The sequence below is a fragment of the Notolabrus celidotus genome, chromosome 14 (genome assembly GCF_009762535.1).
Source record: "Notolabrus celidotus isolate fNotCel1 chromosome 14, fNotCel1.pri, whole genome shotgun sequence".
NCBI lineage: Eukaryota > Metazoa > Chordata > Actinopteri > Labriformes > Labridae > Notolabrus > Notolabrus celidotus.
The window spans coordinates 16,315,397-16,341,825 of record NC_048285.1 but is presented as its reverse complement, the minus strand read 5'-3'; the positions used below and the strand labels follow the sequence as shown (position 1 = coordinate 16,341,825).

The 26,429-nt window shown below is 39.9% G+C and overlaps 1 protein-coding gene across 1 annotated transcript in view; it reads right to left on the bottom strand.

The window, feature by feature from the left end:
• Positions 1-518: 518 nt before the first annotated feature.
• dscamb (Down syndrome cell adhesion molecule b) overlaps positions 519-26,429 on the bottom strand; it is a 114,476-nt gene continuing 88,565 nt past the window's right edge. The window contains exons 12-33 of the mRNA XM_034700402.1: positions 21,868-22,064; positions 21,613-21,709; positions 21,382-21,510; positions 21,104-21,271; positions 20,291-20,361; positions 19,236-19,479; positions 18,293-18,439; positions 17,188-17,343; positions 16,826-16,959; positions 16,108-16,261; positions 15,074-15,191; positions 14,786-14,952; positions 14,375-14,473; positions 12,512-12,700; positions 11,808-12,098; positions 10,723-10,899; positions 10,584-10,614; positions 10,279-10,394; positions 9,960-10,124; positions 8,284-8,484; positions 7,651-7,953; positions 519-1,908 (exon numbers count right to left, since the gene is read on the bottom strand). Of these exons, the coding sequence (XP_034556293.1) occupies positions 1,346-1,908; positions 7,651-7,953; positions 8,284-8,484; positions 9,960-10,124; positions 10,279-10,394; positions 10,584-10,614; positions 10,723-10,899; positions 11,808-12,098; positions 12,512-12,700; positions 14,375-14,473; positions 14,786-14,952; positions 15,074-15,191; positions 16,108-16,261; positions 16,826-16,959; positions 17,188-17,343; positions 18,293-18,439; positions 19,236-19,479; positions 20,291-20,361; positions 21,104-21,271; positions 21,382-21,510; positions 21,613-21,709; positions 21,868-22,064 (3,917 nt within the window). The 3' untranslated portion in view covers positions 519-1,345. The remainder of the gene's footprint in view (positions 1,909-7,650; positions 7,954-8,283; positions 8,485-9,959; positions 10,125-10,278; positions 10,395-10,583; positions 10,615-10,722; positions 10,900-11,807; positions 12,099-12,511; positions 12,701-14,374; positions 14,474-14,785; positions 14,953-15,073; positions 15,192-16,107; positions 16,262-16,825; positions 16,960-17,187; positions 17,344-18,292; positions 18,440-19,235; positions 19,480-20,290; positions 20,362-21,103; positions 21,272-21,381; positions 21,511-21,612; positions 21,710-21,867; positions 22,065-26,429) is intronic.

Here is a 26,429-nt window from a genome sequence, read left to right as displayed (position 1 = left end):
TCACACACCACTGGCCCAGCCACTGGGAGATGTTGGATAAGTGTCTTGCCCAAGGACACTTTGGCATGTCATGACAGCAGGACCTGGGATCAAACCCACAACGCTCCAGTTGAAAGCTGACCAACTCTACCGCTGAGCAACAGCCGCCCCTTTACAGTACTCTGAGATTTTGATGCTTTAGTACACCAGTATGGTCTAGACCTGCTATGTTTGTAAAAGGATCTTGAGTTAACATTTGTTGTGATTTGGCACTATACAAAAAAAGATTGATTGATTTAATTAAAAAGTGAATTATGTTACACATTTGAGTTATTTTTTCAAAAAGTCTTTCTAAAGATCTGCTGTTTTTTTAAACTCACTGTATATGAAAGGCCTAAATGGAAGTGACGGGTTAATATAGATGATAGAAGTAGTGATAAAAGAAGAGAGGACCTGTCAGAGAAAGGAGTGGATGGGCTCAATCAATAAAAATCAAAGCCAGATGTGTGCAAACATGACTAAGGACTTTATTAACCAAATCATTTTCCCCATAATATCCACAAATAAAAGTGATCTCTTTATATATATTCACATTGTATAATTTCATAGAGTGACAAAAAATTCTCTTTTTTTTTGGATTTCCAGCCATTCCTATTAATTGTCATTTGATCAGTCGCCATGCAGTCGTCAGAAAGGTTGAAAACATTAAGATTGGTCAGCATTGGCGGTCGAGTCCAGCATCACTCGTCTTCTCCTCTATTGGCTCTTTGTAGTGCTTAACCTCCTTCATATATCCAATCACAGATTTTATCACACTGCAACAATAAAATAGAAAATAAATTAAGAAAGCAATGTTCTCCTGCAGAATGCTCCAGAGTCTTCCTCCATTTCCCTTCTTGTTTTTTTTTTTTTAAGATATTTTCTGTTTTTATATAATAATAATAGTAGTAATAATAATAATGACAATAACTGTCCTTGATATAAATTCAATAGTTTTTTTCTCTTTCTCAAATTTTAAATAAATCATTTTGGCAATCCTCATATGTTGTCACTTTAGAATAAAAGAATATTCAAGTAGAAAATAAAAACTGTGAGAGAAAATTCATTTGAACAGGAACGAGGTGAAAGAATGAAAACTGTGAAATCAACAAAGAAGAGTGAGAGAGGATAAAAAAAGTTAAAGAAAGAAAGACAGACTCAAAGAAAAGCATCCACTTCAGACGCATGTCGGAAATGGCTCTATATACAACAATGTCTGTTGTGAAAAACTGTCCATCTAGTGGCTGTCGTCCATCTCTTGTCTTTCCTCCTTCAGTGTGTCTGCAGTAGTCCTGTTGTCTGAAGCACTCTGCTGTGTGTCCCAGTGTTATACCAGAGTGTAAGACTTGGCATAGGGGTTGTTGCTCTGTTTCAGGTGTCCTCTGGAGTCCAGCAGTGACTCCTGGGAAGTGCTGAGCTTGGCAGCCTGTGCTTGGGCTAGGTCTCCTGAGGAGGGGACCTCCGCCCTGACCTCACCCCGGGCCTCTCCCCTCTCTCGGACATCCCTGTGGGGAAGGGTGGAGGCAGTTCCTGGCTGCCACTGCTGCACCTCCCTGGGTGACGGCACTTCCATTGGGGTGGGCTCCATGGGAGGTGGCCTCTTTAGGGTACGGCTTCTCTGGGGTTCCAGACATGTCTGGCCCATTGCTCCACCTCCTCTTGTTTCCCCAGTAGCACCAGCAGCGACTCCGCTTGCTCCCGCTCCTGCTCCTCCAACAGCTACAGATACACCCCCTCCCCCTCCTCCTCCTGCTCCTGCTCCTCCTGCTGCTGCTCCTCCTCCAATACTGCTGCTGCTGCTGCTGACCCCACTTCGGGCTGCTAATGGCACACCACGATTCAACAGGAAGTCCATACGGAGGTATGGGGGCAGGTGAACCAGCTCTCCTCCTGAGAGAAAACACACAGGAGAAAAATAAGTGAATAATTGTTTTGTCTGTCTGCAGAAATAGAAACACCTGTCAAAAGTGTATGATGTCATAACTTTTTTTTTTGGCCTTTCCTCCATACTTAATATGATTTCAAAGATGGGATCAGCTTGATGCCATGCAAACACCAGAGAGTTCCTGCCCATATGTAGACAGTATAGATCCATAGGAACCACTTATGTGTACATTGTGTACTCTAAACAAGTCCCAATTTTTCCACAGCCTTTTTGACTGCATAGAGAGATCAAAGATTCATTTTCACTCACACTCACTCTGGTTTGTTTTCTCGCCTCAAACCCTGCAAGGATTATGGCTCATATAACTGTTATTTTAATGTAATACCAACTAAGTGTTAAACCAAACAGAAGTGTGAGACTAAACAGAAGCTAGCATGAAAAATGTAGAGGGGCATATCATGGATGGAAGCCAAATGATATAATGTTATCTTTGATATCTGTGTTTAAATGTTCCTCATGTTTCCCTCACAAGTGCCGGCCAGAGAGCTTTCTGTTTCTATGCCCCTAAACCGTCGAACTCTCTGCCTCTGGACTTTAAAATGGTGAGCTCTCTGGGTTTTTTTTTTAAGTAAACTTAAGACTTACCTTTTTAATCTAGCCTTTAACTTGGAGTAATTTCCATTTAGCCCTGGTATTATAAGATAAGATATCCTTTATTTGTCCCACAACGGGGAAATTAAAGTGTTACAGCAGCAAAGTAGACAGTGCAAAACAGTATAAAACAACAAGAGCCTAGCATTATTACCACAATGACCATTTGTTTTATGACTATTGTTTTAGCAACTTAACTTTTGGTTTATTTTATTTTATTATATCTTATCACATTATATTGTATTTCAATATTAGTTTATTTTTCTGGCATTTATCATATTTTAATGTATTGATTTTATTGTAATGATTTATTGATTTGATTTGATAGTCATGATTTTATTTTTTAAGTATTTTATATCACTTTCCTTTCTACTGTTACCTATTATTGGTGTTGTCTTTCGCTCTGTTCTTTTGTGAAGCACTTTTGGCTGCATGATTAAATGTATGAAAGGTGTTATACAAATAAAATGAGAGTTAAGTTGAGTGTCAGGGACTGATGCAATGACTTGGCTGTGGGGTTCTCTTTTCTTACTGAATTGAAGCTGTATTATGTATTATGTCATAGTTATTGATGGAAACGCATGACCGGTACATTAATTCTTGTGTTTTGGTTAATATTACACCCATTTTTCTAAAAAATGTAACATTTTCTCAACAATTTAATCAGGCATCAGTCATGTTAAATCAGACTTAAAAACAAAGACACTTTGGCTATGTTCACACTGCAGGAAAAAGTGGCCAAAACCCGATTATTTGGAGGCAGTGAGAACACTCAAATCTGGCCTAAATCTGATCTTTTCAAATCAGATTTTTTCAATTCCTTTTGAATGAACTCTGTCTCTGTGAAACTATTAATGTCGCAGACCCAACACTCCTGACTCCATGTCCGCATCCACATAGACCTTTCAATCGTATTTGCGGCCACAGCTCCGCAAAAAGCCAAGACAAGCAATTTGGCTCTCTTTCGTTATACTTGACCTCTTCCGCACCTGGTCATTCATTCCCCGGCTCCCACTGCACAAAAACTTAGTAACAAAGGCGAAAATGCTGACTTCCTCCATGTTTAAGTTTGTGAAACAGCTGCATGGGATTTCATTGTTACTGTTCTTTTGCACATGCGGGGCAGTTTGGAGACGCAAACAGTTCACACTTGAATCAGATACAGTTCACATTATAGATGGTATTGTGAACAAACATAAAATGGGATCTGAGCTAAAAAAAATGAATTGAGCATTAAGCCTTGCAGTGTGAACGTAGCCTTTGAGTCAGTTCAGTGAGCTTTTGATGCAGCTACTGATACTGTACTTCTTTTGCTGAATAGATTACATTTTTAAAAGAGCGAATAAGTCCCTAAAAAAGGGGTGTGAAGTTTCAAGCCTCTACTAGCCAGCACTGGAGATTCAACACTTGATAAGCTGAGGGTCTGTCAGCATTTCTATATCATTGCACTAATAACGAGGAGTTATCTTCACATTCATCTTCCAGAGGATCAGAGATCAACAGGCAATGAATTACTGAAATAACGTTTCAGCACGTATTTCTCTCCCACACATGCCTACACACTCACATGTACAGAGCCCACGCATGCACGAATTGAAGTGTAAGTTGTAAATTTAACACATGCACACACACACACACACATACACACACACACACACACACACACACACACACACACACACACACACACACACACACACACACACACACACACACACACACACACCCACACCCACACCCACATCCACACACAAAATCTCCAATCTTCTTAGCGTTACTGACAATACTGATTAGGCCATATCTGCAGATTCAGTCCAGCATGCAACCTTGGAAAATGGATTTCTGTGTTCACAGAGAGAATGCATAATTTACTGTGTTTAATAATAAGGCCTATTGGTGCCAGTAAATATGATAAATTGCAAGGAGTGTTAATTGAATTAAATATAGATCTAATGGTTCCTGTGGGAGCGTTTTGTATTTTGAGAATTCATCAGCCAGTAAATTGCAGATTGTACAGTAATGGGACCAAATGTGTGACCACAATACAACAGTAGCTCTCTGCCGCCTCATCAATCCCTGAATGTGTTTGTTGCATCTTCCATTCAGTCTCCACCAATGTAAAGGAGGATATCTTAATATTCACATAAAGTTTTATATAGAAGTCAGTGTTACAAAATATATAACTTCTATGAGAGTCTGGGGAAAAAAACACATCTAAAACAGCAGGGTTCTCTTGAGTTAAAATAAGAGAGATGAATCACCTGACCAGAGAGCTCTGCACAGCTCCAGGGACATGTTGTAATCTTTCAGCACATTTTATCAAACTTTACAGTTTATACTTGGTCACAACAAACATAACCTTGAGAGCAATCAGCTGTTTTACAAGAAAAGCTCTAAGACCAACCAAACAGTACTGTCCCAATACCAATCATATGTACTCTTGGACTCCAGTGCCCTGAGCTGACTCATTAGCTCTCCCTCTGAGTTAGTGTGTGGATGTCTCGCATGTTCTCTGTGTTGTGTTTGTTGCCTAATCATCACAAGACCATTCTAGCAATTTCACCCCTCTCTCATGTGCTTATAAGAAAAGTTTTTTAGATCTCTTTTAAGGCATCCCAAGTAGCCGCTGATTTTGTTTTCAGGTGTTTTCCTGGGTTTTTCAGATACTTTGGTTTTCTGTAAGTTGCTCGGCAGTGGTTGATGAGTTTTCTTTTGTTATCTTTATTTAATTAAAGGAACTTCTCTGTTTTGACCTTTATTTTTTTTATTTATTTTTTTTTAAGTTATATTTTTGGGCTTTTTGCCTTTAATGACAGGACAGCTGAAGAGAGACAGGAAATGTGGGGAGAAGAGAGTGGGGGAAGACATGCAGTAAAGGGTCGACCAGCCGGGAGTCAAACCAGCGACCTCTGCGATGAGGACTATAGCCTCTATTCTTGGGGCGCTCAGACCGCTAGGCCACCAGCGCCCCTTGACCTTTATTTTTTAATCTATTTTTACCTCTTCAGTTGATCGCTTGGGATGTTAGTGGTTATTCCATTTAGAATAACTTTAAGAACCCCTTCCCCCGTGGTCTGCAATTGTGTCCCACTTCCCCTCATTCTGATACCACATAAGAAATATACTTCTAACACTTTCCAAAAGTTGTAAAATTATAAAAAAATTGCAAAATGATCATATTGTGCTATCCACACAAACAAATTGCCAACTAACCCACCATGAAACTGTAGAGGCCACACAGCTTGATTCCCTCAAAGCAACTGACACCAGAGTTTAGCTCTCAGCAATGCCTCACCAGCCTAAAAGGTTAACAGTCTGGTATTACAGTGAACATTCTTCACTGTGGTGGCAAAGTGCTGTTTTGTACTAAGTGACAATAGCGTCAGATAAGGTTAACAGATAGCCTTTAGATGCCCTCTCTCCCTGCTGTTCTGGTGTAATGAGTCTGCTGTCCGGTGCACAAACGTTCAAAACATAATGAAGCCTGAAACTCAAGAAGGAGATCTGATGGCCTTGACTCTTCTCTGGTCAAACTGAGGTTAAGGAACTAGTGCGCACGCACACACACACACACACACACACACACACACACACACACACACACACACACACACACACACACACACACACACACACACACAAGCACACACACAAGCATGCACACTTCCTAACACACTAACACACTAACACACTAACACACTAACACAGACCAACATTTCTGATCCTCAGCAAGGGACACCTCTGACCATGATAATCATCAGCTATCCCCAGACACCTCTAACAGTCCAGTAGAGGAGATGATGGATGAGCAGTGAAAATGTGTCAGGATAAGGGGAGTCTGTCTGATTGGGTGTGTGTGCTTCTGTGTGTGGTCCTCAGCGTGTCACATACTCTGCCAGTGTTGGTAATTGATCTGCAGAGCGAGATGGTAGGGTAGAGGGTTATGTAAGGTAAGATTACAATCCGAGAACGGAGGACAGGGCAGCAGCACAACAGGTTTTCTCAAATTGCTAATGTAATGAAAGTCCTTGTAGACTGAATCTTAATGTAGTTTTCAGAATGAATTTTCTTTGTTTAGGGTGTTATTTGACTTACTGTATCAAGGCCCTTTAAATAAAAGGAAAACAAGAAAGCGTCTCCCAACAGGCCTACTGAAAATATTCTTTGAAATAATGTGATAAAAAAATCATGAGACGTTCATTTACTGCATGTAACAGCAGATTGATTGGTGTTTAAGCTGGTCACATTTAAGATAGTAGTTGGTCATAGTGGGCAGCCACATTGAAGTTTAAGGTGCTGTGTCCACTGCCGCTGTTTTATGTGCGCCTATTTTCTATTCAAACTCTGTGTTTCAGTGTTTTTAGCACTCAGCCCCCTCTCAGTTGAAAAAGTTCAACTTATGGAACACTGCCGCGCTCATCAATGTCACTTGCTCACTGACCATCAGAATCAAGAAGGCGTGGGACTTCTGTAATCAACTTTGTCAACAGTAATGGCAGAGGTCCGTACAGAGCAGGACTTAGGGAAGCGGAAGTGCCGCAGGAATACTTTTATAGCCTAGATACAGTAAAAGCTAGTGAGAAGTGCTCTGTGGGGTCCCAGCGCTACAAAAGGGTGGCAGTGAACACAGCACCTTAAAGAGTAAACTGGGGGGGTTCCACAGACAACAAACTGATAATAGTAATATCTTGTAGTGACAGACAACCTGATTAAAAAAAAGATAAAATAAATAGACCAAATTATTGCCATGTTGTCTCTCATTTCAAAATGTGTCACACTACAGATAATAAAGATCACAGATTGCTAATTGATTACAGATAAATTACTTTAAAGAGTCTTTAAAGAGACTTACGTTAAGCAATTGTTAGTGCTACATATGTTTTCAACTGATCAGGATAAATGAACTCTCCCTTTCTTTGAAAAAGTATCCAATATATATTAATTTAAAGAGACCCACCAAATAAAAATGCAATTGAACAAAGATTGCTTGATTGTGGTTTTAAATGTACTCTTAGAGTAGAGAAGGGCAAAGGGGGCCGCGCAGTGATTGTACGTGTAACACAAGGTTGAGTGATTAGTGGGGTAAACTTCCTCACCAGGTCTGTGCGCCTTGGGCACGGCCATGTTCATGACCCGACTGACATCCTGAGGTTTGGGCGGTGAAGCAGTAAAGCGGCAGATGCCTGACTCAGACGGTGTGCTGGAGGTCAGGCTGTCAGTGTAGTCGTTGGTCCCTGCTGTCATCTGCTCAGATGAAGTGTCAGAGATGAAGCACTCGGTGATGGTGAACTTGGCATGACGGAGCTGTTCTTCCATCTTTGCATGCTCATAGGCTCTGGCCAGCTCTTCATAGGTGGAGGATGCACTCTCTGTTGATACCATACTGCTCCGTGCGCGATCTGTTAAATACACATTACACATGTTTGATTGTTGTTATGATGATAGAAAATAGAGTGCAGCACCAGACGTTTATTTGATAAGATTCACTTTAGAGTCCCGGCTGGAAACTCTGTCTTAGCTGACCATATAGATATAAAAAAAACTGTTGCAAGTAAGCATTGGATTTCATCAGAGTCATGCAGATTATCTTCACATCAAAAATCTCCTGAACGCAACTTGATTTCTGTTACACCCTCCAACTTTCGAGCCTTAGGTTAAAATAAAAACTTTAAGTCCATGTAGCTCCTGGACAAATATGATACTAACAGCCTTCATGCCTCTCAATGTACCTGTATCCTGTGAGGGGCTGACACTGTAGCTGTCACTCTCCTTGTCTACAGATCCAGTGGCGCGTGGTGTGGGGAGTCTCCAGTCAGTGGTCAGAGTGTGCGAGGAGCTGGTGGGGTGTGGCCGGTTCAGGGTCCACTGGCTGGCGTAGCGGCTCCGTGTTGAGGCAGGACCAGCTTTGGCAGTGCGTCTGGCAGTGGGATCTGGAGAGAAAAGACCAGGACAAGGTGTTTGTGGACAGAACTTTAAACATCTGCTACATCTTGAAGTATAATAAATTAAGCCCAGGTCCTCTGACAAGAATTTCATCCTGACTGGATCATTTTGTCATGATTCAAACATCCAAACAGCTTTTCAGTTAAGCTCATCAGAAACCAAAACTACAGGATTTCTACCAAAAATTGAGGACTAAGAGGGAGGAGAATTCACAGATTTAGTTTGTCCTGCAGTGTGCTGGTGCAGTTTGCCCTTTCAGCAAACACTGAACAATACCACCCCACAGCTCCATGGGAAGACATTATCATCAATCTTGTCTCTGTCTCCATACAGACATATAAATAGTATCATATTCAGCCTGACCTGGACTGGCTGCTGCACTTTGCAGCAGTGTGCCAAATCAGAATGAGACCCCTTTAGAAAAGGCCAGGATTGGATCTGTGCAGAGAAGAATGGTGCTGGTAATTGTAGCAGGTCAGACAGTAATTCTATCTGCAGAGATGGACGGCTGAAATGTTACAGGTGTTTGGCCCACAATAAAAAGGGATGAATCAGCAAATTGGGTTCATGCCCCACTGGTCAGGCTAAACCAACCAATCATATGTCTAGAGCATGTGCTTGTGCGTAAATGAATGAATGTGCCATACTGTGAAAACAAAAGATTAAGGATAAGACTAAAACACAAATTAAAAATTGGGTGGCTGCTTCAACATAATTTTTATGGTGTTCCTTTTTGACTTAATAGTCATCTTTGCTCAGATGATGTGTTTTCCAGACATTTACAGCACAATTAAAAGTAGCAACATGTTGAAAATTGTAACCATTTAACTTAACGCACATAACTCATAAATCTATCTGTACTTCAAATCCCACAAAAGTAATGAGTTACAATATTGAATGTGTTCTGGCCAATTTGGGTGGGAAATATCCCATTTTTGCTACATCTGCCCTAAAATCATTTCAGTAAGCCACTAATCTGACTGTGCATGTTCATGTATGCACGTGCGCACTTTAACCAGCCAGTTGGGGCAGGACAATCAGGTGAAAACGTGTCAAAAAGAGGCAGGAACATTGCTGATCTTCATCAGTTCTGCTTCGGTGGAACTCAGAAGCCTGGAGGCCGCTCTGCAGCAAAGCTGCTGAGTAGTTGTAAACTCACTGCTGGCTCACGTGATATTTAATGGCAGTTTACTGTTAAGCTGAAACAATGCTGAAACACTGTCATGCTATGAAAAATGTTTTTATTATTCAGTGCCGGGGACCTCTTTTATCAAGTGACATCCATCTTCAAGAATAACTTTGAATGAAAAAAGAACTATAAGAGAGTATTGATGAAGATTGATGGCTGCACTGTAACTAAACAAACCCTCTACACACGTTCAGCATTTTGTTATGATTAGTAACAGAAGACAGGCAGTAGTATAAATATTAGTAGTAAAGGAAATAAATGTTGATCACTGACGGTGATGGGACTCACTGGTTCCAGGCCTGGCATCGGACACATCCACCAGTGGTCCAGTGGCCTGAGACAGAGACTGGTAGTGGACTGTGTGGGTTACTGTAGATGATTTTTGCTTATTTGTCTCCCCAAAGTCATTGTCTGTCAACAGCACAGTGGACCTGTCATCTAAAACACAGACAAAAAAACAAAACAGAGAGGGAAAAACCAGGGGCGGGAAGGAAGACAAGAAAGGAAAGGAGGAGAGTATAGAGACGGTGGTTAAATGTGAATATCATAATTTTGGTGACTGATGAAAACAAGATCTCACTCATAGTCTTACCGATTGTCTCCATGGTGTCCCTCTCTTCGATGAGGAGCTGAGCTCTGGGGATATCGATGTGCATTCTTAATGTCTGCTGCTGTTTGTTCACGGTGTCTGGTGTGCGAGTGTTCTTACTGAGGAGATTAATGTGAAAAATCAATTACTATCAGCTACCTGATTTTGCACAGTATTGGATTTAATTATAACTATTATTAACTATAAAAAGACAATTTGCAAAATGTATTTGAATAGGAATTGTAACTGTGGGATACATCACGATTTATGTTACAAAATCAGTGCAAATGAAAATTAGGTATTCATACCTCATCAGCATTTCTGCCAGGCTTTTGGCATCTGTGAATTCAGCAAAGAGGTAGCATGTTAGTACACAGGGAGGTTAAGCTCATTAAATGATACAGGTTAAGGGTTACAGGTTCAAAACAAATGATGATAACATCCCACCTCTGAGTCTCTTAAGCCTCTGCTCCCGTCTTCTTCTCTTTAGCACCATAAGCATGATGAAGATCAGTACGGCTACCACCAGAATAGACGTGATGGTCACCACCATTTTCAGACCTCCGCTGCCTGACATGTTGTCTGAGACGGGGTCTCCTGTCTTCAACAAGGGAGGGATGGTACCTTGAAAATAAACACATCAGGACATTTATTGAGCTTCAGATCCCAAGAGCTTCATCTGAAAGTTCAGGATTTAAACACCCCTGTTTTTCTGTAATAATGATGCTTGGGCTGATAGAAGCTTGAAAACAATGTATTTAGGTAGGGGACTGAATATGTGCTGCAAGTCTGTAAGACTGCTGCTCAGCAGTTAGGCTGAGCTATTGTTCCACTGTCAAAATGACAATAACAGCCACACAAACGTGCCCACACACATGCAAACATAACATGATGACAGGCAGCTTACATCCAAGCAAAACCCTTCAAGTAAATATATTTATAGACTTGAGTGCTCATAGAGCTTCCAACACCTCATATCCCTCTTTCCGGGCAATAAACATTCTTTATTTATGACCGACACAATCAGCAGCTCAAGGCAAAGAAAGCTTCACAATGACCAGGGAGGATTCAGAAGACTGTCCCCGTTTTCTAACTAAGCTGAGCTGTCAATACCTGTCAATGTGCTCAACTAAACTGTCTCTTCTGTATGCTCTTAAAGCACACACTGTACAGTAGGCAGACAGAAGACAGCTACTTCATGGTAAAACGCTGTTGTCATTTAACAGTTGGATCAAAGGGTGAACACCGCTTTAACTGGTGTTGTCATGATTAAAAAAATAGTCATGTCTTCCCTTTATTCTCGACCCTCCTTTCTTGACAGTGTGGGGATGTGATGCACAATTGTGCCAGTTTTCAAGCTTATGAGGGTCAGTTTATGTAACTGTGTCATCACAACTTTATCTTGATGTGCTCTATCATCAGTTACCTATAAACGGAACTAATGACTTGCTCATAACACTTCCCATCCTTTCTCTTCGATCGACCCTCTATACTGGTGCAACTCTGTGACAATCTGTGAAATCCAAACTCACTTCCGTCAGCATTGAGAGTAGCAAACGTGACCCTTTTTTCTGCTGAGCCGGCGCTGTTGGTGACCTTCATCTGCAGTTCGTACCAGGTCGCCTCCTGCAAGTCGTACAGGATGTAGCTCTTGGTCAGCGATGTGCGCTGGGCAGTGGTCCAAGTGGCTGAGTCCACTGCTCTGTACTCCAGTATGAAAGAGGTGATTGGACAGCCACCATTATTCCAGCCAACAAGATTGAGCCTGGCCCTGGTGGAATTAATGCTGGTGAAGAGTTCATGTTCTTTGGCAAACTGTGGTTCTGATGAAAAGAAAGAGAGAAAAGTTTTTCAATTACAATGACAATGTGAATCAAGATCATTAGCAATTATAATGTCAATAACAGCTGAGGAATATAACTTTTTTTGCCTCTATTTTGCCTCTTTAGTGGGTTTTACAGGTGCTTTGAGTTATGAGTTTTCAAAGATCAATGATAATATGATGATGTCCTCAAACTTCAGAGGCAGAGAAAACAAAATACAATCTTTCTTCAGTCACCTTTGTTTGTATACAAGAAAAACTATAACAAAGGCAGGACATCAATCCCTAAGGATGTTGCTGTGAATGATCTGAGACGCCATTATTACGTTTTTGCCACAGGGCTCCATTTTACTTATTCTCACTCCCATCGCAGCAACTACTTGCAGTAAAGTCCATTATGCAGCATTTTCATACCTTTTCCATGAGTCTTAGCTTCAATGATCTCACTGATGCGTCCTGGCCCCACAGCATTCTGGGCCGTCAAGGTGAATTTGTACCAGGTGCCACATTTCAGGTTCTCCAGACGGTACGAGCGTTCACTAGGGCTGATGGGAAAGCTGCCCCACTGCTCACTGTTGTCCTCTGAGTACTGCAGGATGTAACCTGAAGAAGCAAACAAAGAGTGGGAGAGGGGAATATGGGGGTGACAAGATATTTTACAATATATATATATCTTTTTTTACGTAAACAGCAAATTATATAAGCACAATTATAATGTGTATATTTTCTTATGTTGATTTTCTTCTTAGGTTCCTCATCGTCGACAAAGTCACTGCTGTGGACGTCCTGCTGCTGTGGATGTCCCAGACTCCAGCAGCTACGGAAGTGCTGGACTCCAGTGGCAACAGCTACTACTATCTCTCATCACTATCATCGCTCTCTCTTTCTTATTCTCCTCTATCCCTCTTTCCAACCCCAACTTGGTCAAGGTAGATGCTGTCTTAGATGAGTCTGGTTCTGCTCAAGGTTTCTGTCTGTTAAGAGGAAGTTTTTCCTTGCCGCTGTAACTAGCCAAACACTGCAAAGTGCTGTACTCATGGTGCATTAAGATGAGATCAGACTGAGTCCTTCAAGTAAGAGGGGACTGGATCTTATCCTTTCTTGGTGTTGGGTCTTTGTTAATAATTTAACATAGAGTACAGTCTAGAACTGCTATGTTTGTAAAAAGCGTCTTGAGATAACGTTTGTTGTGATTTGGCGCTATACAAATAAAGATTGATTGATCAATTTATTCTTATTCTTATTTTAAAGAAATATGTAGTCCTGTGAGGTTGCTCATCAAAAGAATATTAAAATAGTTGGATTAATGATAATTCAAGATAAAAATAGGTAGGTAACTTTGATCTTCTTATTCTGTAATCCAGACTTTTAAATACTGCTTTTTCATAATCAAAAATGTATTTACTATGGGCATGTATTTTTTTCTAATAATCAATAATTAATTAAGTAATTTAATAACAAAAAAACATGTTTTTGAAAAACTGTATAAATGCCAAAACAAAGTCTACCTATCTTAAAACTGGAACCGTAAACACATTGTCGTCAGTCATGTGTGTAAGTAAAGGACTGTAAAAAAGTAAGCATTTGACCTACTGGTTGCCCTTACAACTTACAACTGGTTTTCCAGGCCCTGCAAATACCATATTTTTGTATATTTTCATCAAATTATTAAGTCACTGTCATCTGGAGAAAAGGTTTGTTGTGACAGTCCGAAGAGGAGCCAGTGGAACCAACATTGCCTTCCCTTGAGCAAACGGCAAGCCTGGCTAAAAATAGATGACTGTAAGCTTAGATGTTTTTATTTTAGTGATGGATGATGCTGTGAGCAGGGGAGCACAACAAATACCATAGGGGAAGGTATCACAGACAGTTTTTATAGTGACTACAACTCCAAAGACAGGAGCTCAGTGATTAGTAGCAATGATGAATCACCACAAATAGTCTCACTCTGATTGCACTTTCTTTAAGATGGAGGGCTTTAATCTTTCACTAAAACAGCCCTAATCTTCTTTGCTGCTTTTTAATCTACCTTTTAGGACCGGAGTATTCAGTCTGACAACCAGATAATGAGAAATAGGGGCAAAAACAAGGGTGCTACTGAGGTAAAGGAGGAGGTGACTTTGGTAATCGTGGGCAAAAAGAGAAAAGGGAGCTGACTCTGTATGTAGTTGGAGCCTTTTTGTGTTTGTGCGAATCACATTTAGACATCATGAAAGTTTTTACTGTGTTGATTCGTATCATTTGTTGTGTATGTTCCTGCCGATGTGTTGTTCTCACCTCTGATGGAGCTCCCTCCATTGTCACCGGGTATCCATGACAATGTGATTGATGTAGTGGTTGTCTTGGTTACTGTGAGGCGTGGCTGGTCAGGTGGGACTGAGGACAAAAAACAATCACTGCATGGTTAGTGTTGGTATTTAAGTGCTTTGTGTCCTCTTGAGACCATTCAGTAACAGCATTATGCTGGATCAGGGATTCTCCTGGTCAAGATGGAGGGGGGAGCAGACACCTTTGTGCTCTCAGATCTGATAGGATGTGAAAAGTTATATAACCTAGCAGCTGTTAAAGCCCTGAGCCATTGTATGCTTGAATCTCTTTCAAACTGGCTACATTCATCCTGATTAAGAAATATGTCCGTGCAATCAGTGAAACATTATGAACGTTAGAGTGTTTCAGTTTTCTGCTTGCCTTGGACCTGCAGGTTGAGTGTGATCTCATCTGACCCCCAGTTGTTGCTGGCCACACAGCTGTAGTTCCCAGAATCCTCTGCTTTCACTGTTCGGATGATAAAACTGCCATTGCCATGGACGCTACGACGACCATCCACAAGAACAGGTGTCGGGGTTCCATTTGTGCTGGACAAAGACAGACGCAAAGATGGGAAAATTATTTCTGTAGGCAATGATGAGAAGTCAATGCATTCATGTGTGAAAAAAAACCCTCTATGTTGTATGACAATGTTTATTTGAGACTTACTTTCCCTTCAGCCACTTGATGGTAGGAGGAGGGTCCCCGACAGCCTTGCATGGTAGAACTATATCTTTCATCCAAGGGGTGGTTACAGTCCCATTAAAGGTCAGAATCCTGGCTGGTGCTAAAAGCCAAAATAACAAAAAAATCCATAACTTTATTGGTGGTTGGGATGACACTTTCGCAAAAAGATAAAACACATACTGGTTAAATGTTACCAGTAGTAACAATGGGGTTTCTTCTGTCATCAATTAGTTCTTAAATGTCACTTTTGAAGATGTATTTTAATTCCTCTTTAACATTTATTCATATACTGTAAAATTCTCAAACAAAGCCAGTTCTTAATTTGTGGCCGGGCCCCTTATTATGGCTGTGATCATGGCCTTAACAGATGAATTACTGGCCAGGAGACTCTTATCTGCTCCATCTGAAGATCTCACTCCCAAAGCAAATTGTGCTAATGATATTCAAGCCTGAAATTGCCCACAAACTTCTTCAGTTCTCTGCAGTTTGCTCAAATTTTGCATTTATTGTGACTGAGATGATGTCAGCTGTCAGCTTCTTTACTCTCTGTTGCGCTGGTTGTCCCTGGTTATTACAAAAATAGTAAAGTCAAATTAATACCATGTCTCATTTGCACAGGTTTAGCGGGTGCAAAAGCCACACAATCCTTTAGTGAACCCTCACTTTGTACTTAAATATGATCTATTATACTTCTCAGACAATAACGCAACCCTGTTTCAAATTAAGGCCTGGTACCTTTCTATGACACAGGCCTTGGTGTGTATTTTAGGATTTACAGTATTTCTTTAAAACAAAAGTGTGTTAGTATTTTTCTTTTGACTTAAATGTATTTAACACTGCAGTAAAGAGATCTCACAACACACCAACATCGAAAGTGCACCCTTGTATTCAAGATAATGTAATAAGTAAAAGGAAAGCCACTTGTGTCTGTTGTGCTTGGAGGGAATTGCAGATAATGTAAACATCTTTACAGTGTTATAGATTTGTGTTGGGTACGTTTGGTTAGGGTGGTGTACCTTTAGCCAGAGGCTCAACTGTGATCTTCTCGCTGTTGTTGCCATGACCAGCAGCTGTCACAGCAACCACCCAGATACTGTACTGTCTGTTTCGAGCCAGATTGGGGATTCTGTAGAAATAGATATCTGGAGATGCTTCAAATTCGCTCATCACCTGTAAAATAGACAGTAAGGGAAAAGATCAATGTATCATTTGGCAGTAGCAGTTTCCAGAGAGACAGAAAAAGTGTCTCTGTCAATTTATTCTGAGGAACATTTTACATTTTCACCGCCAAAACTGAACAAGTGTTTTTGTCTTATTTGTAGTAAAAAAATTTCTTATATACTTAATATGAATTACATTCCCCTGACAAGTGTGGAAATATATATTACTTCAAAATATTACAAGCAAGAATTTAAGGCCTGGATTGCTTTAAATGTGTTTAAAAAAATCTGCCAATAGAATAAGAAAAAAGTACTAAATAAGAATTATGTCTTTATTCAATAATACTGCATAAAGAAGGTTATTTTTTGTTATTACAAGCAATTCAGGTCTTGTATGTGGCTCGTAACATTTCAAAATAAAACCTTATTCTGGACTTTTTGATTGAATGTGGTTTAATTTCATCCTATTGAACGATTTGTGCTTAAAGTAAGACAGAAACACTTGTTTAGTTTATTGTTGGTGGCAGATTTCAAAAGAAATCCCCTGACACTTCTGGTAAATAGATGCTATTACCATCGGATGCAGGTTAGAGCAGAATACGATGTATTTCCTGATGATGCCATTAAGTTTGAGCGGGGGCAGCCAGGAGACAAACACCACAGTGCTACCGGATGCTGCAGCCTTAACCCCCGCTGGAGGACCAGGAACTGGGGATGAGGAGAGCAGTTAAGGTTTCAGGTGTGTTCAGATAGACATACTGAATATGTATACATTTAACTTTTATAATGTTTTACTTTTAAATCAGACTCAATTATATTATGTTATGTTATATAACTGACGATATAAGCAGACAAAAATCCTCAATTTATTTCAAATCTTCAAAAAGTTATGAGAACGTTATTTAAAAAGTAAGCATAAGTGATCATGTGTCATACCATCCTCTTTGGTTCGGACGTAGATCTGTTCACTGCGGACACCATCTCCAGCGTTGGTGAAAGCTAACACCTGGATGCTGTAGTTGGTGTACTTCTCCAAACCATCCAACTCGAGAGCTGGCTGATTGGTGGTCACGTTTCTGATTTCTCCCAGTTCTGATACAGCAAAGGATCAATGTTTAAAATCCTGAGTCTCAAAACTGTTACAACACAGTACAAAGGAACAGTTCTGCTGACTTTTATGTAAACAGTTACCAACAACAGCTAATTAAGCATCGAGAAGTTAGAATACTGGTTGCTTACTTACTTACTCTTGATAAAAGCAGTTTGAGAGCATCAACTGAGAATTATTTGTTTAGCATAGATCATTTATAGAAAATAGCTCCTCTTAATGTTTAATTTTCAAAACCCACAATAGATGCCATAAAAGGAATATACATTTATTTTTGCTCTGGTTCCTCTCTTTTCTTCTCTCTCCCTTTGTGTCCTGTCACTCAGAGCTGAGGCAATCGGCCTCACTAAAGTATTGCATTGTGAATTATTGATGGAGAGCAGCCAGACTGACTGCAGGAAAGATACAGCTGGTTTACATTCTGAGAAAACACAGGAATGGCACATAGTGAGACAAAGACTGCATTGTCTCACTGAATATGCTGTTTTTGGTCTACATAAGAAAAAAAATCATGTCTGTAATGTAACTGTTAGTACATTCAAGTGCAAATGAGTTGCTGAGAATCACACTAAATGTTTAAAAATGTGCAGTAATGATTATTCATTTTGAAATGAATAAGCTGTTTACTCAGAAGACAGACTAATGAATTAGCCTTTATTCTCATCTTTTGCTTTTAACTGCTCTTGATTAAGCATGTAAAATAAATGATAATTTTTTTTAAATGTATGCTGTATTGGAAAGCAGGTTTAATTTGTGATATTAATACATAGTTACTCTGCCTCTACAACTCACGCCAGCATTTAACGATACCACGGCGTCCCCTGGTGGATGAACCATGACAAGACACAAAAGCAGTGGAATACAAACCCAGAGAGGGAACTCAATGTATTGATATACATCAAATACTATGTTTGGGTGTGTTGATTTAAATACCTCCATCTGGCAGGTTGGCCCAGTAGATGACTCTGTATCCCTGCAGGTTTCCATTCAGAGCCTCTCGAGGCAGAGGCATCCAGGACAGCGAGATGACCTCTGGGGACTTTGCCACAGCCAGGACGTTTTCAGGGGGCCGAGATGGTACTACAAGAGACACAGGGAGGAAGAAAAATGTTGGAGTGGTATAGTAATGGTGCCTATAGAGAAGATGCTGGAGCAATGATCTGTGCAAGAACACTCGTGCAGGTTAAAGACTCAGCTTTAAAAACAGCTGACACCATGAGCGATCTGGATATTCTTTTTAAATAAATGAAACACTTGTAATGTGTACATAACTGGAACAACAGCTGTATGCTTTTTTCTTCTTCACTAACTAATTCAGATTTATATCAGAATTAAAACAAACTTGATGATTAACTCTTAAATGGATCCATGTTTTCAGTATTTTAGAGATAATGACTTCTCCCTAATGATTATAAGAAAGAAGAAAGATATTTGAAAATTAAGTTGATCTTGTTGTGAAATTCAAAACACTATTGCATGAATACTTTCTAGTTGAAGACTGTGGGCATAATGATGGAAAATAAAGGTAATGTTACTCATATCATTTCCAGAATAACCAATTTGGGTATTTTTCAGAAACAATACTTATTTAGAACATGTTTTTCTATTATGCCATTCAAAAGACCACTATGGGGTGCCTTTGCACAAGAATTTGTCAGAGCTGTTTTGAGAGCTGTTATGTGTAAGAGAACAAGCCAGATGGACTATAAGGTCAAGATGTTTTATCAGCTTTTAGGTCATAAGTTTAAATCATCGAGTCAATCAGCAAGATCCCAACAAAATAACAGACGATGATCATGATGTGTGATAAAGCTTTGCAATCCCTTGCTTGATATGTACAGATCCCCAAACATGTAAGACCCTCCTTCAGCCTTACCGTCCTCCAGAGTTTTGGTGACCACCTGCTGAGATGATGGCCCGGTGCCCGCCCTGTTTGCAGCCTGAACCACAACACTGTACTGAGTGAACTTCTTCAGGTTGTCCAGTGTGATGCTTTCTGTGGTGTCACCTGTGGTGTCAACACTGATGATTGTGAACTGGTGGCTGCCGCCAGGACTGTACTCCCTGTAGCCCACCTGGTAGCCACGGATCACACCATTCTGCAGGTGCTTCTGAGGAGGCTGCAGTAAAGGAGGAAAAGACGGGGAAGATGTTTTGGAACATTATTAAGAGGATTAGTTAACCTTTACCTTAACAATTCAAACATTAAATATTAACGCAAACATCATATCTAACTAAAAATTGATATTGGACATTAAAAGCATGGCAATGCATCATGATTAAATCTGCTACATGTGAAATATTATTCAAGTAATATCTTCATAATATTAATTTTCTATTTTTACCTGTATTAATTAGAACCAAATCCTTATTTTCAGACTGCCACTAGCTATTAGGTCAGTGAAAACTAGCAACAAATTCGACAAGTCTATACTGGCTCTGATGCTTTCCACTGGCTTCAATTTTATTGTAACCATTAATGATTATTTATTTAGTTAGTTAGTTATTTGTGTATTTATAATTAATTAATTAATTAATTAATTTTGTATTAAATTTTATTACTAATTGATTAATTTATTTGTATCTAATGTTTGGTCTTTCTGTTATTTATTTAGCTCAACTCCATCCTCAGATCTATTTCCATTATTTACCCCCACTCAGTTAATCTGAAACCACTGTCCAATTTGTTAAAATAAACATAGAAAGACACACACATACACACACACACGCACGCACACACACACACGCACACAGCACACACGCGCACGTAAGCACGCACGCACGCACGCACGCACGCACGCACACACACACAGTTTTACAATAAAATGTTAGTTCCTGTTATTGTTCTGCAACACTTAAATAAAATTAAATTAAAAATAATAATAACAATTTAAAAAATATATAGATTTGCACATAAGGTCTGGTCTTTACCTTCCAGGAAACTTTAATGCTCTGTGGGGAAGTGGGTTCCAGGTTGACATCCTGTGGAGGGCCATCAGGAGCTGTAAATAAACCAAATCATTCAGTATTACTGTACAATGCTGTTGAAACACCAGAAGAGATGAGGGAGCGAATCCCTTTTCCTCCAATGATATTTCACTAGATGGAGCCATTGAGTTAAGAATCTTGCTCTCTCTGTCTTAAGCACTCTGCAGTTCTCTTTACTTAATAATAACACTCAAATAACTTGAAACATGATCAACTTTAACCTTTGAAGTAATGTGAGAATTGTTATAGATTTATTTTAAATCAGGAACTTGATGGCTTTATTTAAGCAATGAATCTAGAAAAATGGGGCGTTTTAATGTGCTGCTGTGCCTTGAGGGGAACATTAGCGGCAATAGACATAAGTGAACGCTGATGGAGCTGACTAAAAGCAACAGTGAACTCATTTGTTTCCTTAGATATAAAAGATGATGGCTTTCATTTAAAATAACCATAAAGTAATAATGAGCAAGATGACTAAATGGGTTTGAGGGCCGGTAGGAAATGTAAACTATAGCAGGAGATTGTCTTTTCAAGCCTTTTCTAGATGGAATGTTAATAAAAAGGTAAATAATGGCAAAATTAACACTTAAAGAGTGATTTGAAGAAAGTGGGGTTATAGTTGTTGTTTTTTAAAATCATTCCAGCAGCAGCAGGGTTACTCCCTTAATGCCTGCAGTGTTCAGATCCTTTTCACTTTAAAATGTGACAGATGTTTCACAGGACTCTGATCATGACAATCATGAAGAGCTAAGTTACCTGCTTCATCAGTAGTGATGGTGAGCTCATTGCTCGGGTTGCTGTTGCCAATGATGTTCTTGGCGACCATGCGGATGTTGTAAGTGGATGACGGATGGAGATCAATAATAGTGGCCTGGTTGAGCTGCGGTGACACATCTTTGGTTACCTGGGCTGATAGCCATGACGCTAAAATGAACACATTGGGAGAATTTAATGTTGGTATCATTCAGATTCTGTATTTGTTACAGAAATTGTGTAAATTGTTTACACAGACTTTCTCTTAAACATGCATCTACCTGATTTGTTCTTGCATTCAATATCATATCCTGTGATGGGGCTGTTGCCATCAAAGCCCATGGTCCACCTGAGAGCTATGGTTCGATCTTTAACCTCCCGGATCTCCACCACAGGAGGGTCAGGTGGTTCTGGGGGGAAAGTGTGAACCCAACGGTGTTATAGCAGTGTTCCCGAAACAGAAAAACCAACTAAGGTGAACAGAACTGAGTCTGAGTCTTGCAGTAGCCTACCTTGCACTGTCAGCTGTATGATGCCTCTGTCCTCACCAAATGAGTTGATGGCATGACAGGAGAAAAAACCTGAGTCCTCACGAACAGTTGGCATTATCTACAGAGACAGATATCATACGCAGGTTTTGAAAATATGCATCATCCTAATTTATTTGAAGACCATTGTCTAAAAAATAAAATTGATCTGAAAAGAAAATGTCTGTTCTCACTTCTTGTCTGCTTTTCATTATGTCAGAATGTTTTTGTGACACTTACCATTAGCGTGGAGATGACTTCGTCAGCAACTTCTTTGACAGTAACCACGTATCGGCTGGTTTCAGGGTTGATAATGCGTTCCTCTTTCTCCCAGCGCACCATGATGGGTTTCTCCCCGTGAGCAATGCAGCTCATCTTCTTCTCCTCGCCTTGGGTAGCCAAAGTGGTGTTGGGGTAGGAGGTAATCATTGCTGGAACTAAATGAAGAGGACAGAAGTATTTTTTAACAGAGGCATCGCTTTTAATAGAGGCATCGCCTCTGTCTCCTGCCCAGGGACTACAGATGTAAATTATCTGCTAGCTAACTCTGGTACAACTAAATGGCTATACACTGTCCCTGTTGTAAAAAACATATAAAATAAAAAAATAAAATAAAGTATGACAAGAGAGAATGGCGGAGAAAAGACAGGGGGATATTAGTTGAAGATGTCTGCAAAGTAAAAAACATCATCTTATCTCCACTAAACATCTACCACCACTTAGGTAGTTTGCTAGTTAATCATATACGTCTTAATCTTTATTGTTCATTACCAATGAGCAATTTAACTGCACTTTTGTAAACAGAAACACAAAGGTATTTCACTCTGTTTTTTGTCTTAGGAAGTACATTCCATTTCTCATTTTCTCTGAATTGTGAAAATCATTTAAACACTTCAGGGAGCAGCATGAACTTATGATTAAGTCTACCTGCCTCCCACAAATAGAGACTAAAGACGGAACCCTTCAGGTAAGCCAGTGACTGCTTTGATAATGACAGCGAATGCTAACGTTCTGCTTTTTGAGGATGAGGTAGAGGAGTAGAAAAGAAAGTGGTGACTCCTCACTGAACTCCCATCGGTCTGAAAGTGGAGCCGGTCTGGCTCTACGCCGTAACCACACACCAGGCTCATTAGAAGCACATCCAGCCTGCCTGTGTGAGTGTGTATGTGTATGTGCTGTTTTAAATGTCTCTCACAAAAACAACTTACAGTCTGGACTCACACAAAGAACTATTCCCATTCTCACACTTTCTTTCATTCTGTTTTTTCACTTTCTAAAGCAGTCCCCTGAATTTTTAGCTCACTGAGATTTAAAGGTATTTTTACAGTACAATGATCTGTGATTTGAAACACAACAGCTTCTTTAGTTTGAGCTGACAGGAATATGTGGAGAATATAGGTTTAGTTACAATGCATTCAAGCAATTCAAAAGATAGGATCACTGGCAGTTGTTTCATGATTTACAGCTTGAAAAAAATCTAAACTGGCCAAGCACACGAACATTTTTAGAAGACAAGATTGTGAAAATGTACCCAGAACAACAGTCTGCTCTGTTCCCAGGAGCACTCCAGCTTTTTATTCAGTCAAGATCAAATTCATAAATGTTCAACATAGAAGGAACAATAGAAAAAGCTTTAATGGTACAGTGTGTGGTATTTAGCTGCATTTAGTAGAACAGATTTGGTAGAATTTGAATATAATATTCATAAGTTAGTTTTAATTAGTGTATAATTACCTGAATATGAAAATTGTTGTGTTTCTGTTAAATTAAAATTAGGGGTGAACATTTTAAGCCAAAATACTATTCAATAATCACTGGCATCTATTTGGCGATTATTCATAATCGGGCGGGACGAGGTGGTCCTAATAGTTGGCACTAGCAGTTTACATTTTATAGCTATGCTAAGTCTCTGTGATTATCTCCATGTCTAAATCTCACGCCACTACATACTGTATGTATTTCCAGTGACTGTCGCTAATGTTTAAAAAACATTTTTTTGAGATTTAATCCAGTTAGCACTGTTCTTCTTCTGTTATTGAAGCAAACAGCTTTAAACGCTCTACAGCCACCGTCTGGCGGGGATTCCATTCCCTCCCTCTTCCACTAAGGCAGCCATCTTGCACTGCCATGATTCTATAGTAGCAAAGCATTGACAAACTAGTGCAGGCCACACATGTTTCCATGTTTAGTGGGGAAAAAGACCAATGGACGACAAAGAAAAAGAAGAAGAAGAGGACGAAGAGAGTGGTTGTTTTGCACAGAATAATTTGAAGTACTAAAGGTTTTTGAGAGTAAAAACTGGACAGATGGATTATCATACTTAGCATGCACTCAGGAGCTTTTTGTCCTCAAAAGCCACCGTTGCCTCTGAACTAACAGGAGCGGTGAGCCTGTAAGCATTTTAATCTAGAATCTGACTGCTATATATCGCTAACTATTCCCATTTACAGACCTTTAATTTCAGATAGTCACAAACAAAACAGCCTCATAGGAAACCTGTAAGGTACTGTAACTGATAAAATTGTTCAGAATATTGTTAAATTACAATTTTGCTAATGACACAACATTTAATATCAATGACACTATACTTTTGGCTTATATCTGAAATACCAAAATAGAGTAAATGTTCACAATTTCCCAAAGCAGACACTACACAGAAGAAATATTATTTAGTGAGAGTCCTGTAAGTCCATTTAAAGAGTGCATGTCCACTATCACTCATGTTTTAATCTGGTTGCTTTGGAATGTTTCGGCCTTCAACCACATTAATGAGAGTAGTAAGAGTCAAAAGAGAAAAGTCCTGGACCAGAAAACTAAACCAGAAAGGACAGTAGTAGCAGCTACAAGTAGCAAATACTTGGACGTTGGAGGCCTTCTCTCTTGTGTGTGTGTGTGTGTGTGTGTGTGTGTGCGTGCGTGTGTGTGTGTGTGTGTGTGTGTGTGTGTGTGTGTGTGTGTGTGTGTGTGTGTGTGTGTGTGCGCGCGTGTGAGTCAGTGTATAAATGTCTGTACACTCCTGAATAATGTGTCTGTGTGCATGATTGTGAGTGTTATACTGGGAGTGCATATGTATAAGTGCATGTGGATGAGAGCGGCTGTGTCTGGGGGAGCTAAGTGGGCGAGCACAGAGAGCAGAAAAGACTTGTGCTCATGACACATCTCAGCCACACTACACGATGGAGGAGAGAGAGAGAGCATGTACCCCTGCAGCGCTAACTATGATCTCTCTCCCTCCCTCTCACTTGCTATCTCGCTTCATCTCCCCCCTAAGGCTCCCACCAGGACAGCGATGATTTAATGATGAGAGAGACCACTTTGATTATTCATATGCAGCAGACAAGTCAGCTGGACAAGCTGTTGTCCCACACAGGCATACAACTATTCCAACATATACAGATGTGGACATTTGCAACCATAAAAAAAATAATTTAGAAGTTCTGGTCTTGCATATACGTACACTGTACAAGTGGAGACGTAATACAAATTACAAGAAATAATAGGGATGCACGCTCACAGTTGAATTCCAACCACAGAAAAGGAAATAACACAAAACATTTCATATACACACATGTTAACTCATTTTACAGAATTTCCCAGGGTCAAATAATGTTTGTAGATTACTTTGCAATCATTTGTTTTGGCTTCACACAGGCACCCATCTGGTACCGGGTGAGTGCCAGGAAGGTTAGAAAATCACAAGTCAATTAAAGCACTTGAATTCATAATGGATCGTATTATACTATAATTGTCTGAATGACAACTTGCCTAACAGTTTTTGAATTGCCCTGACATGTTACACCTCACCCATTCTGTTGCAAAACTAGGATAAAAATGCAGAGGACTGTTTTTGTTTTAATGGTTAGTGAAGAGATTGATTGGAAAATATTGAGTCTGATTCTCTCTCCAACATTCGAGAGACTGAAGCTATTTCACCAGACATGCCACTGTCTGGTGAAAAGTGACTTTGAAGTGTTTTAAAGGAAACTATGTCAGTTATTTGCAGTAAGCTAGTATGTGACAAATTGTCAGCTAGTATTATGAGCTCTACTGCTGTATCAGTCAGCCTGTCATCTATAGCTGTATTCTGTAACATCAAATTAAGAGGGCTAACGAGCACATGCACACACAGACATACAACCATCAAACAGAAACCTTCCTACACAAACAAATAAACACACACTCGAAACATGTTACCTTGTCTTTTTCTCACACAGAGCAATTCCTTTCATCCCACTACAAACAAAACTCCAAAGGGCTATGACTATTATGTGAGCATCTGCAAGCCTATTTGCGTGTGTACACGTACCTTCAACCCTCAGCCACCCCCAACATGATGGACTGTGTCAAACTTGGGACTGCCAACGTTTAAACCTCATTTCTTATTCACTCTCTGCTCCTCCCTCTCCCTCGCTCCCCACACCATCATCCCCTTTCCCACTGCCCCCATGCAGGAAATTGCTGATTTATTTTGCATAGCAACTATGAATTTTAAGTGAGTCCTATTAAAAGAGTCTTCTCAGACCCTTGTCTAAATGTTATTGCTCCTTAACAGGGGCTATTTTCCCCATTTAAAATCTGAGGCCTTTGCAGTGCAAGCTAACATCAACATAGCTGGTGTTTGTTCATTAAAGAGAATGACAAAGGGCAGACAATAACAGCACCCTAGGCTTTGTGTGTGGGTGTGCCTGCATGTGTTTCATTGTATGAAGTCTTTAATCATGTATTAAAATACCCCTTATTTATTTGTGCAAGCATGAGCACACACTTGTCTGTGTGCAAAATGTTCCTACACATAAATATGT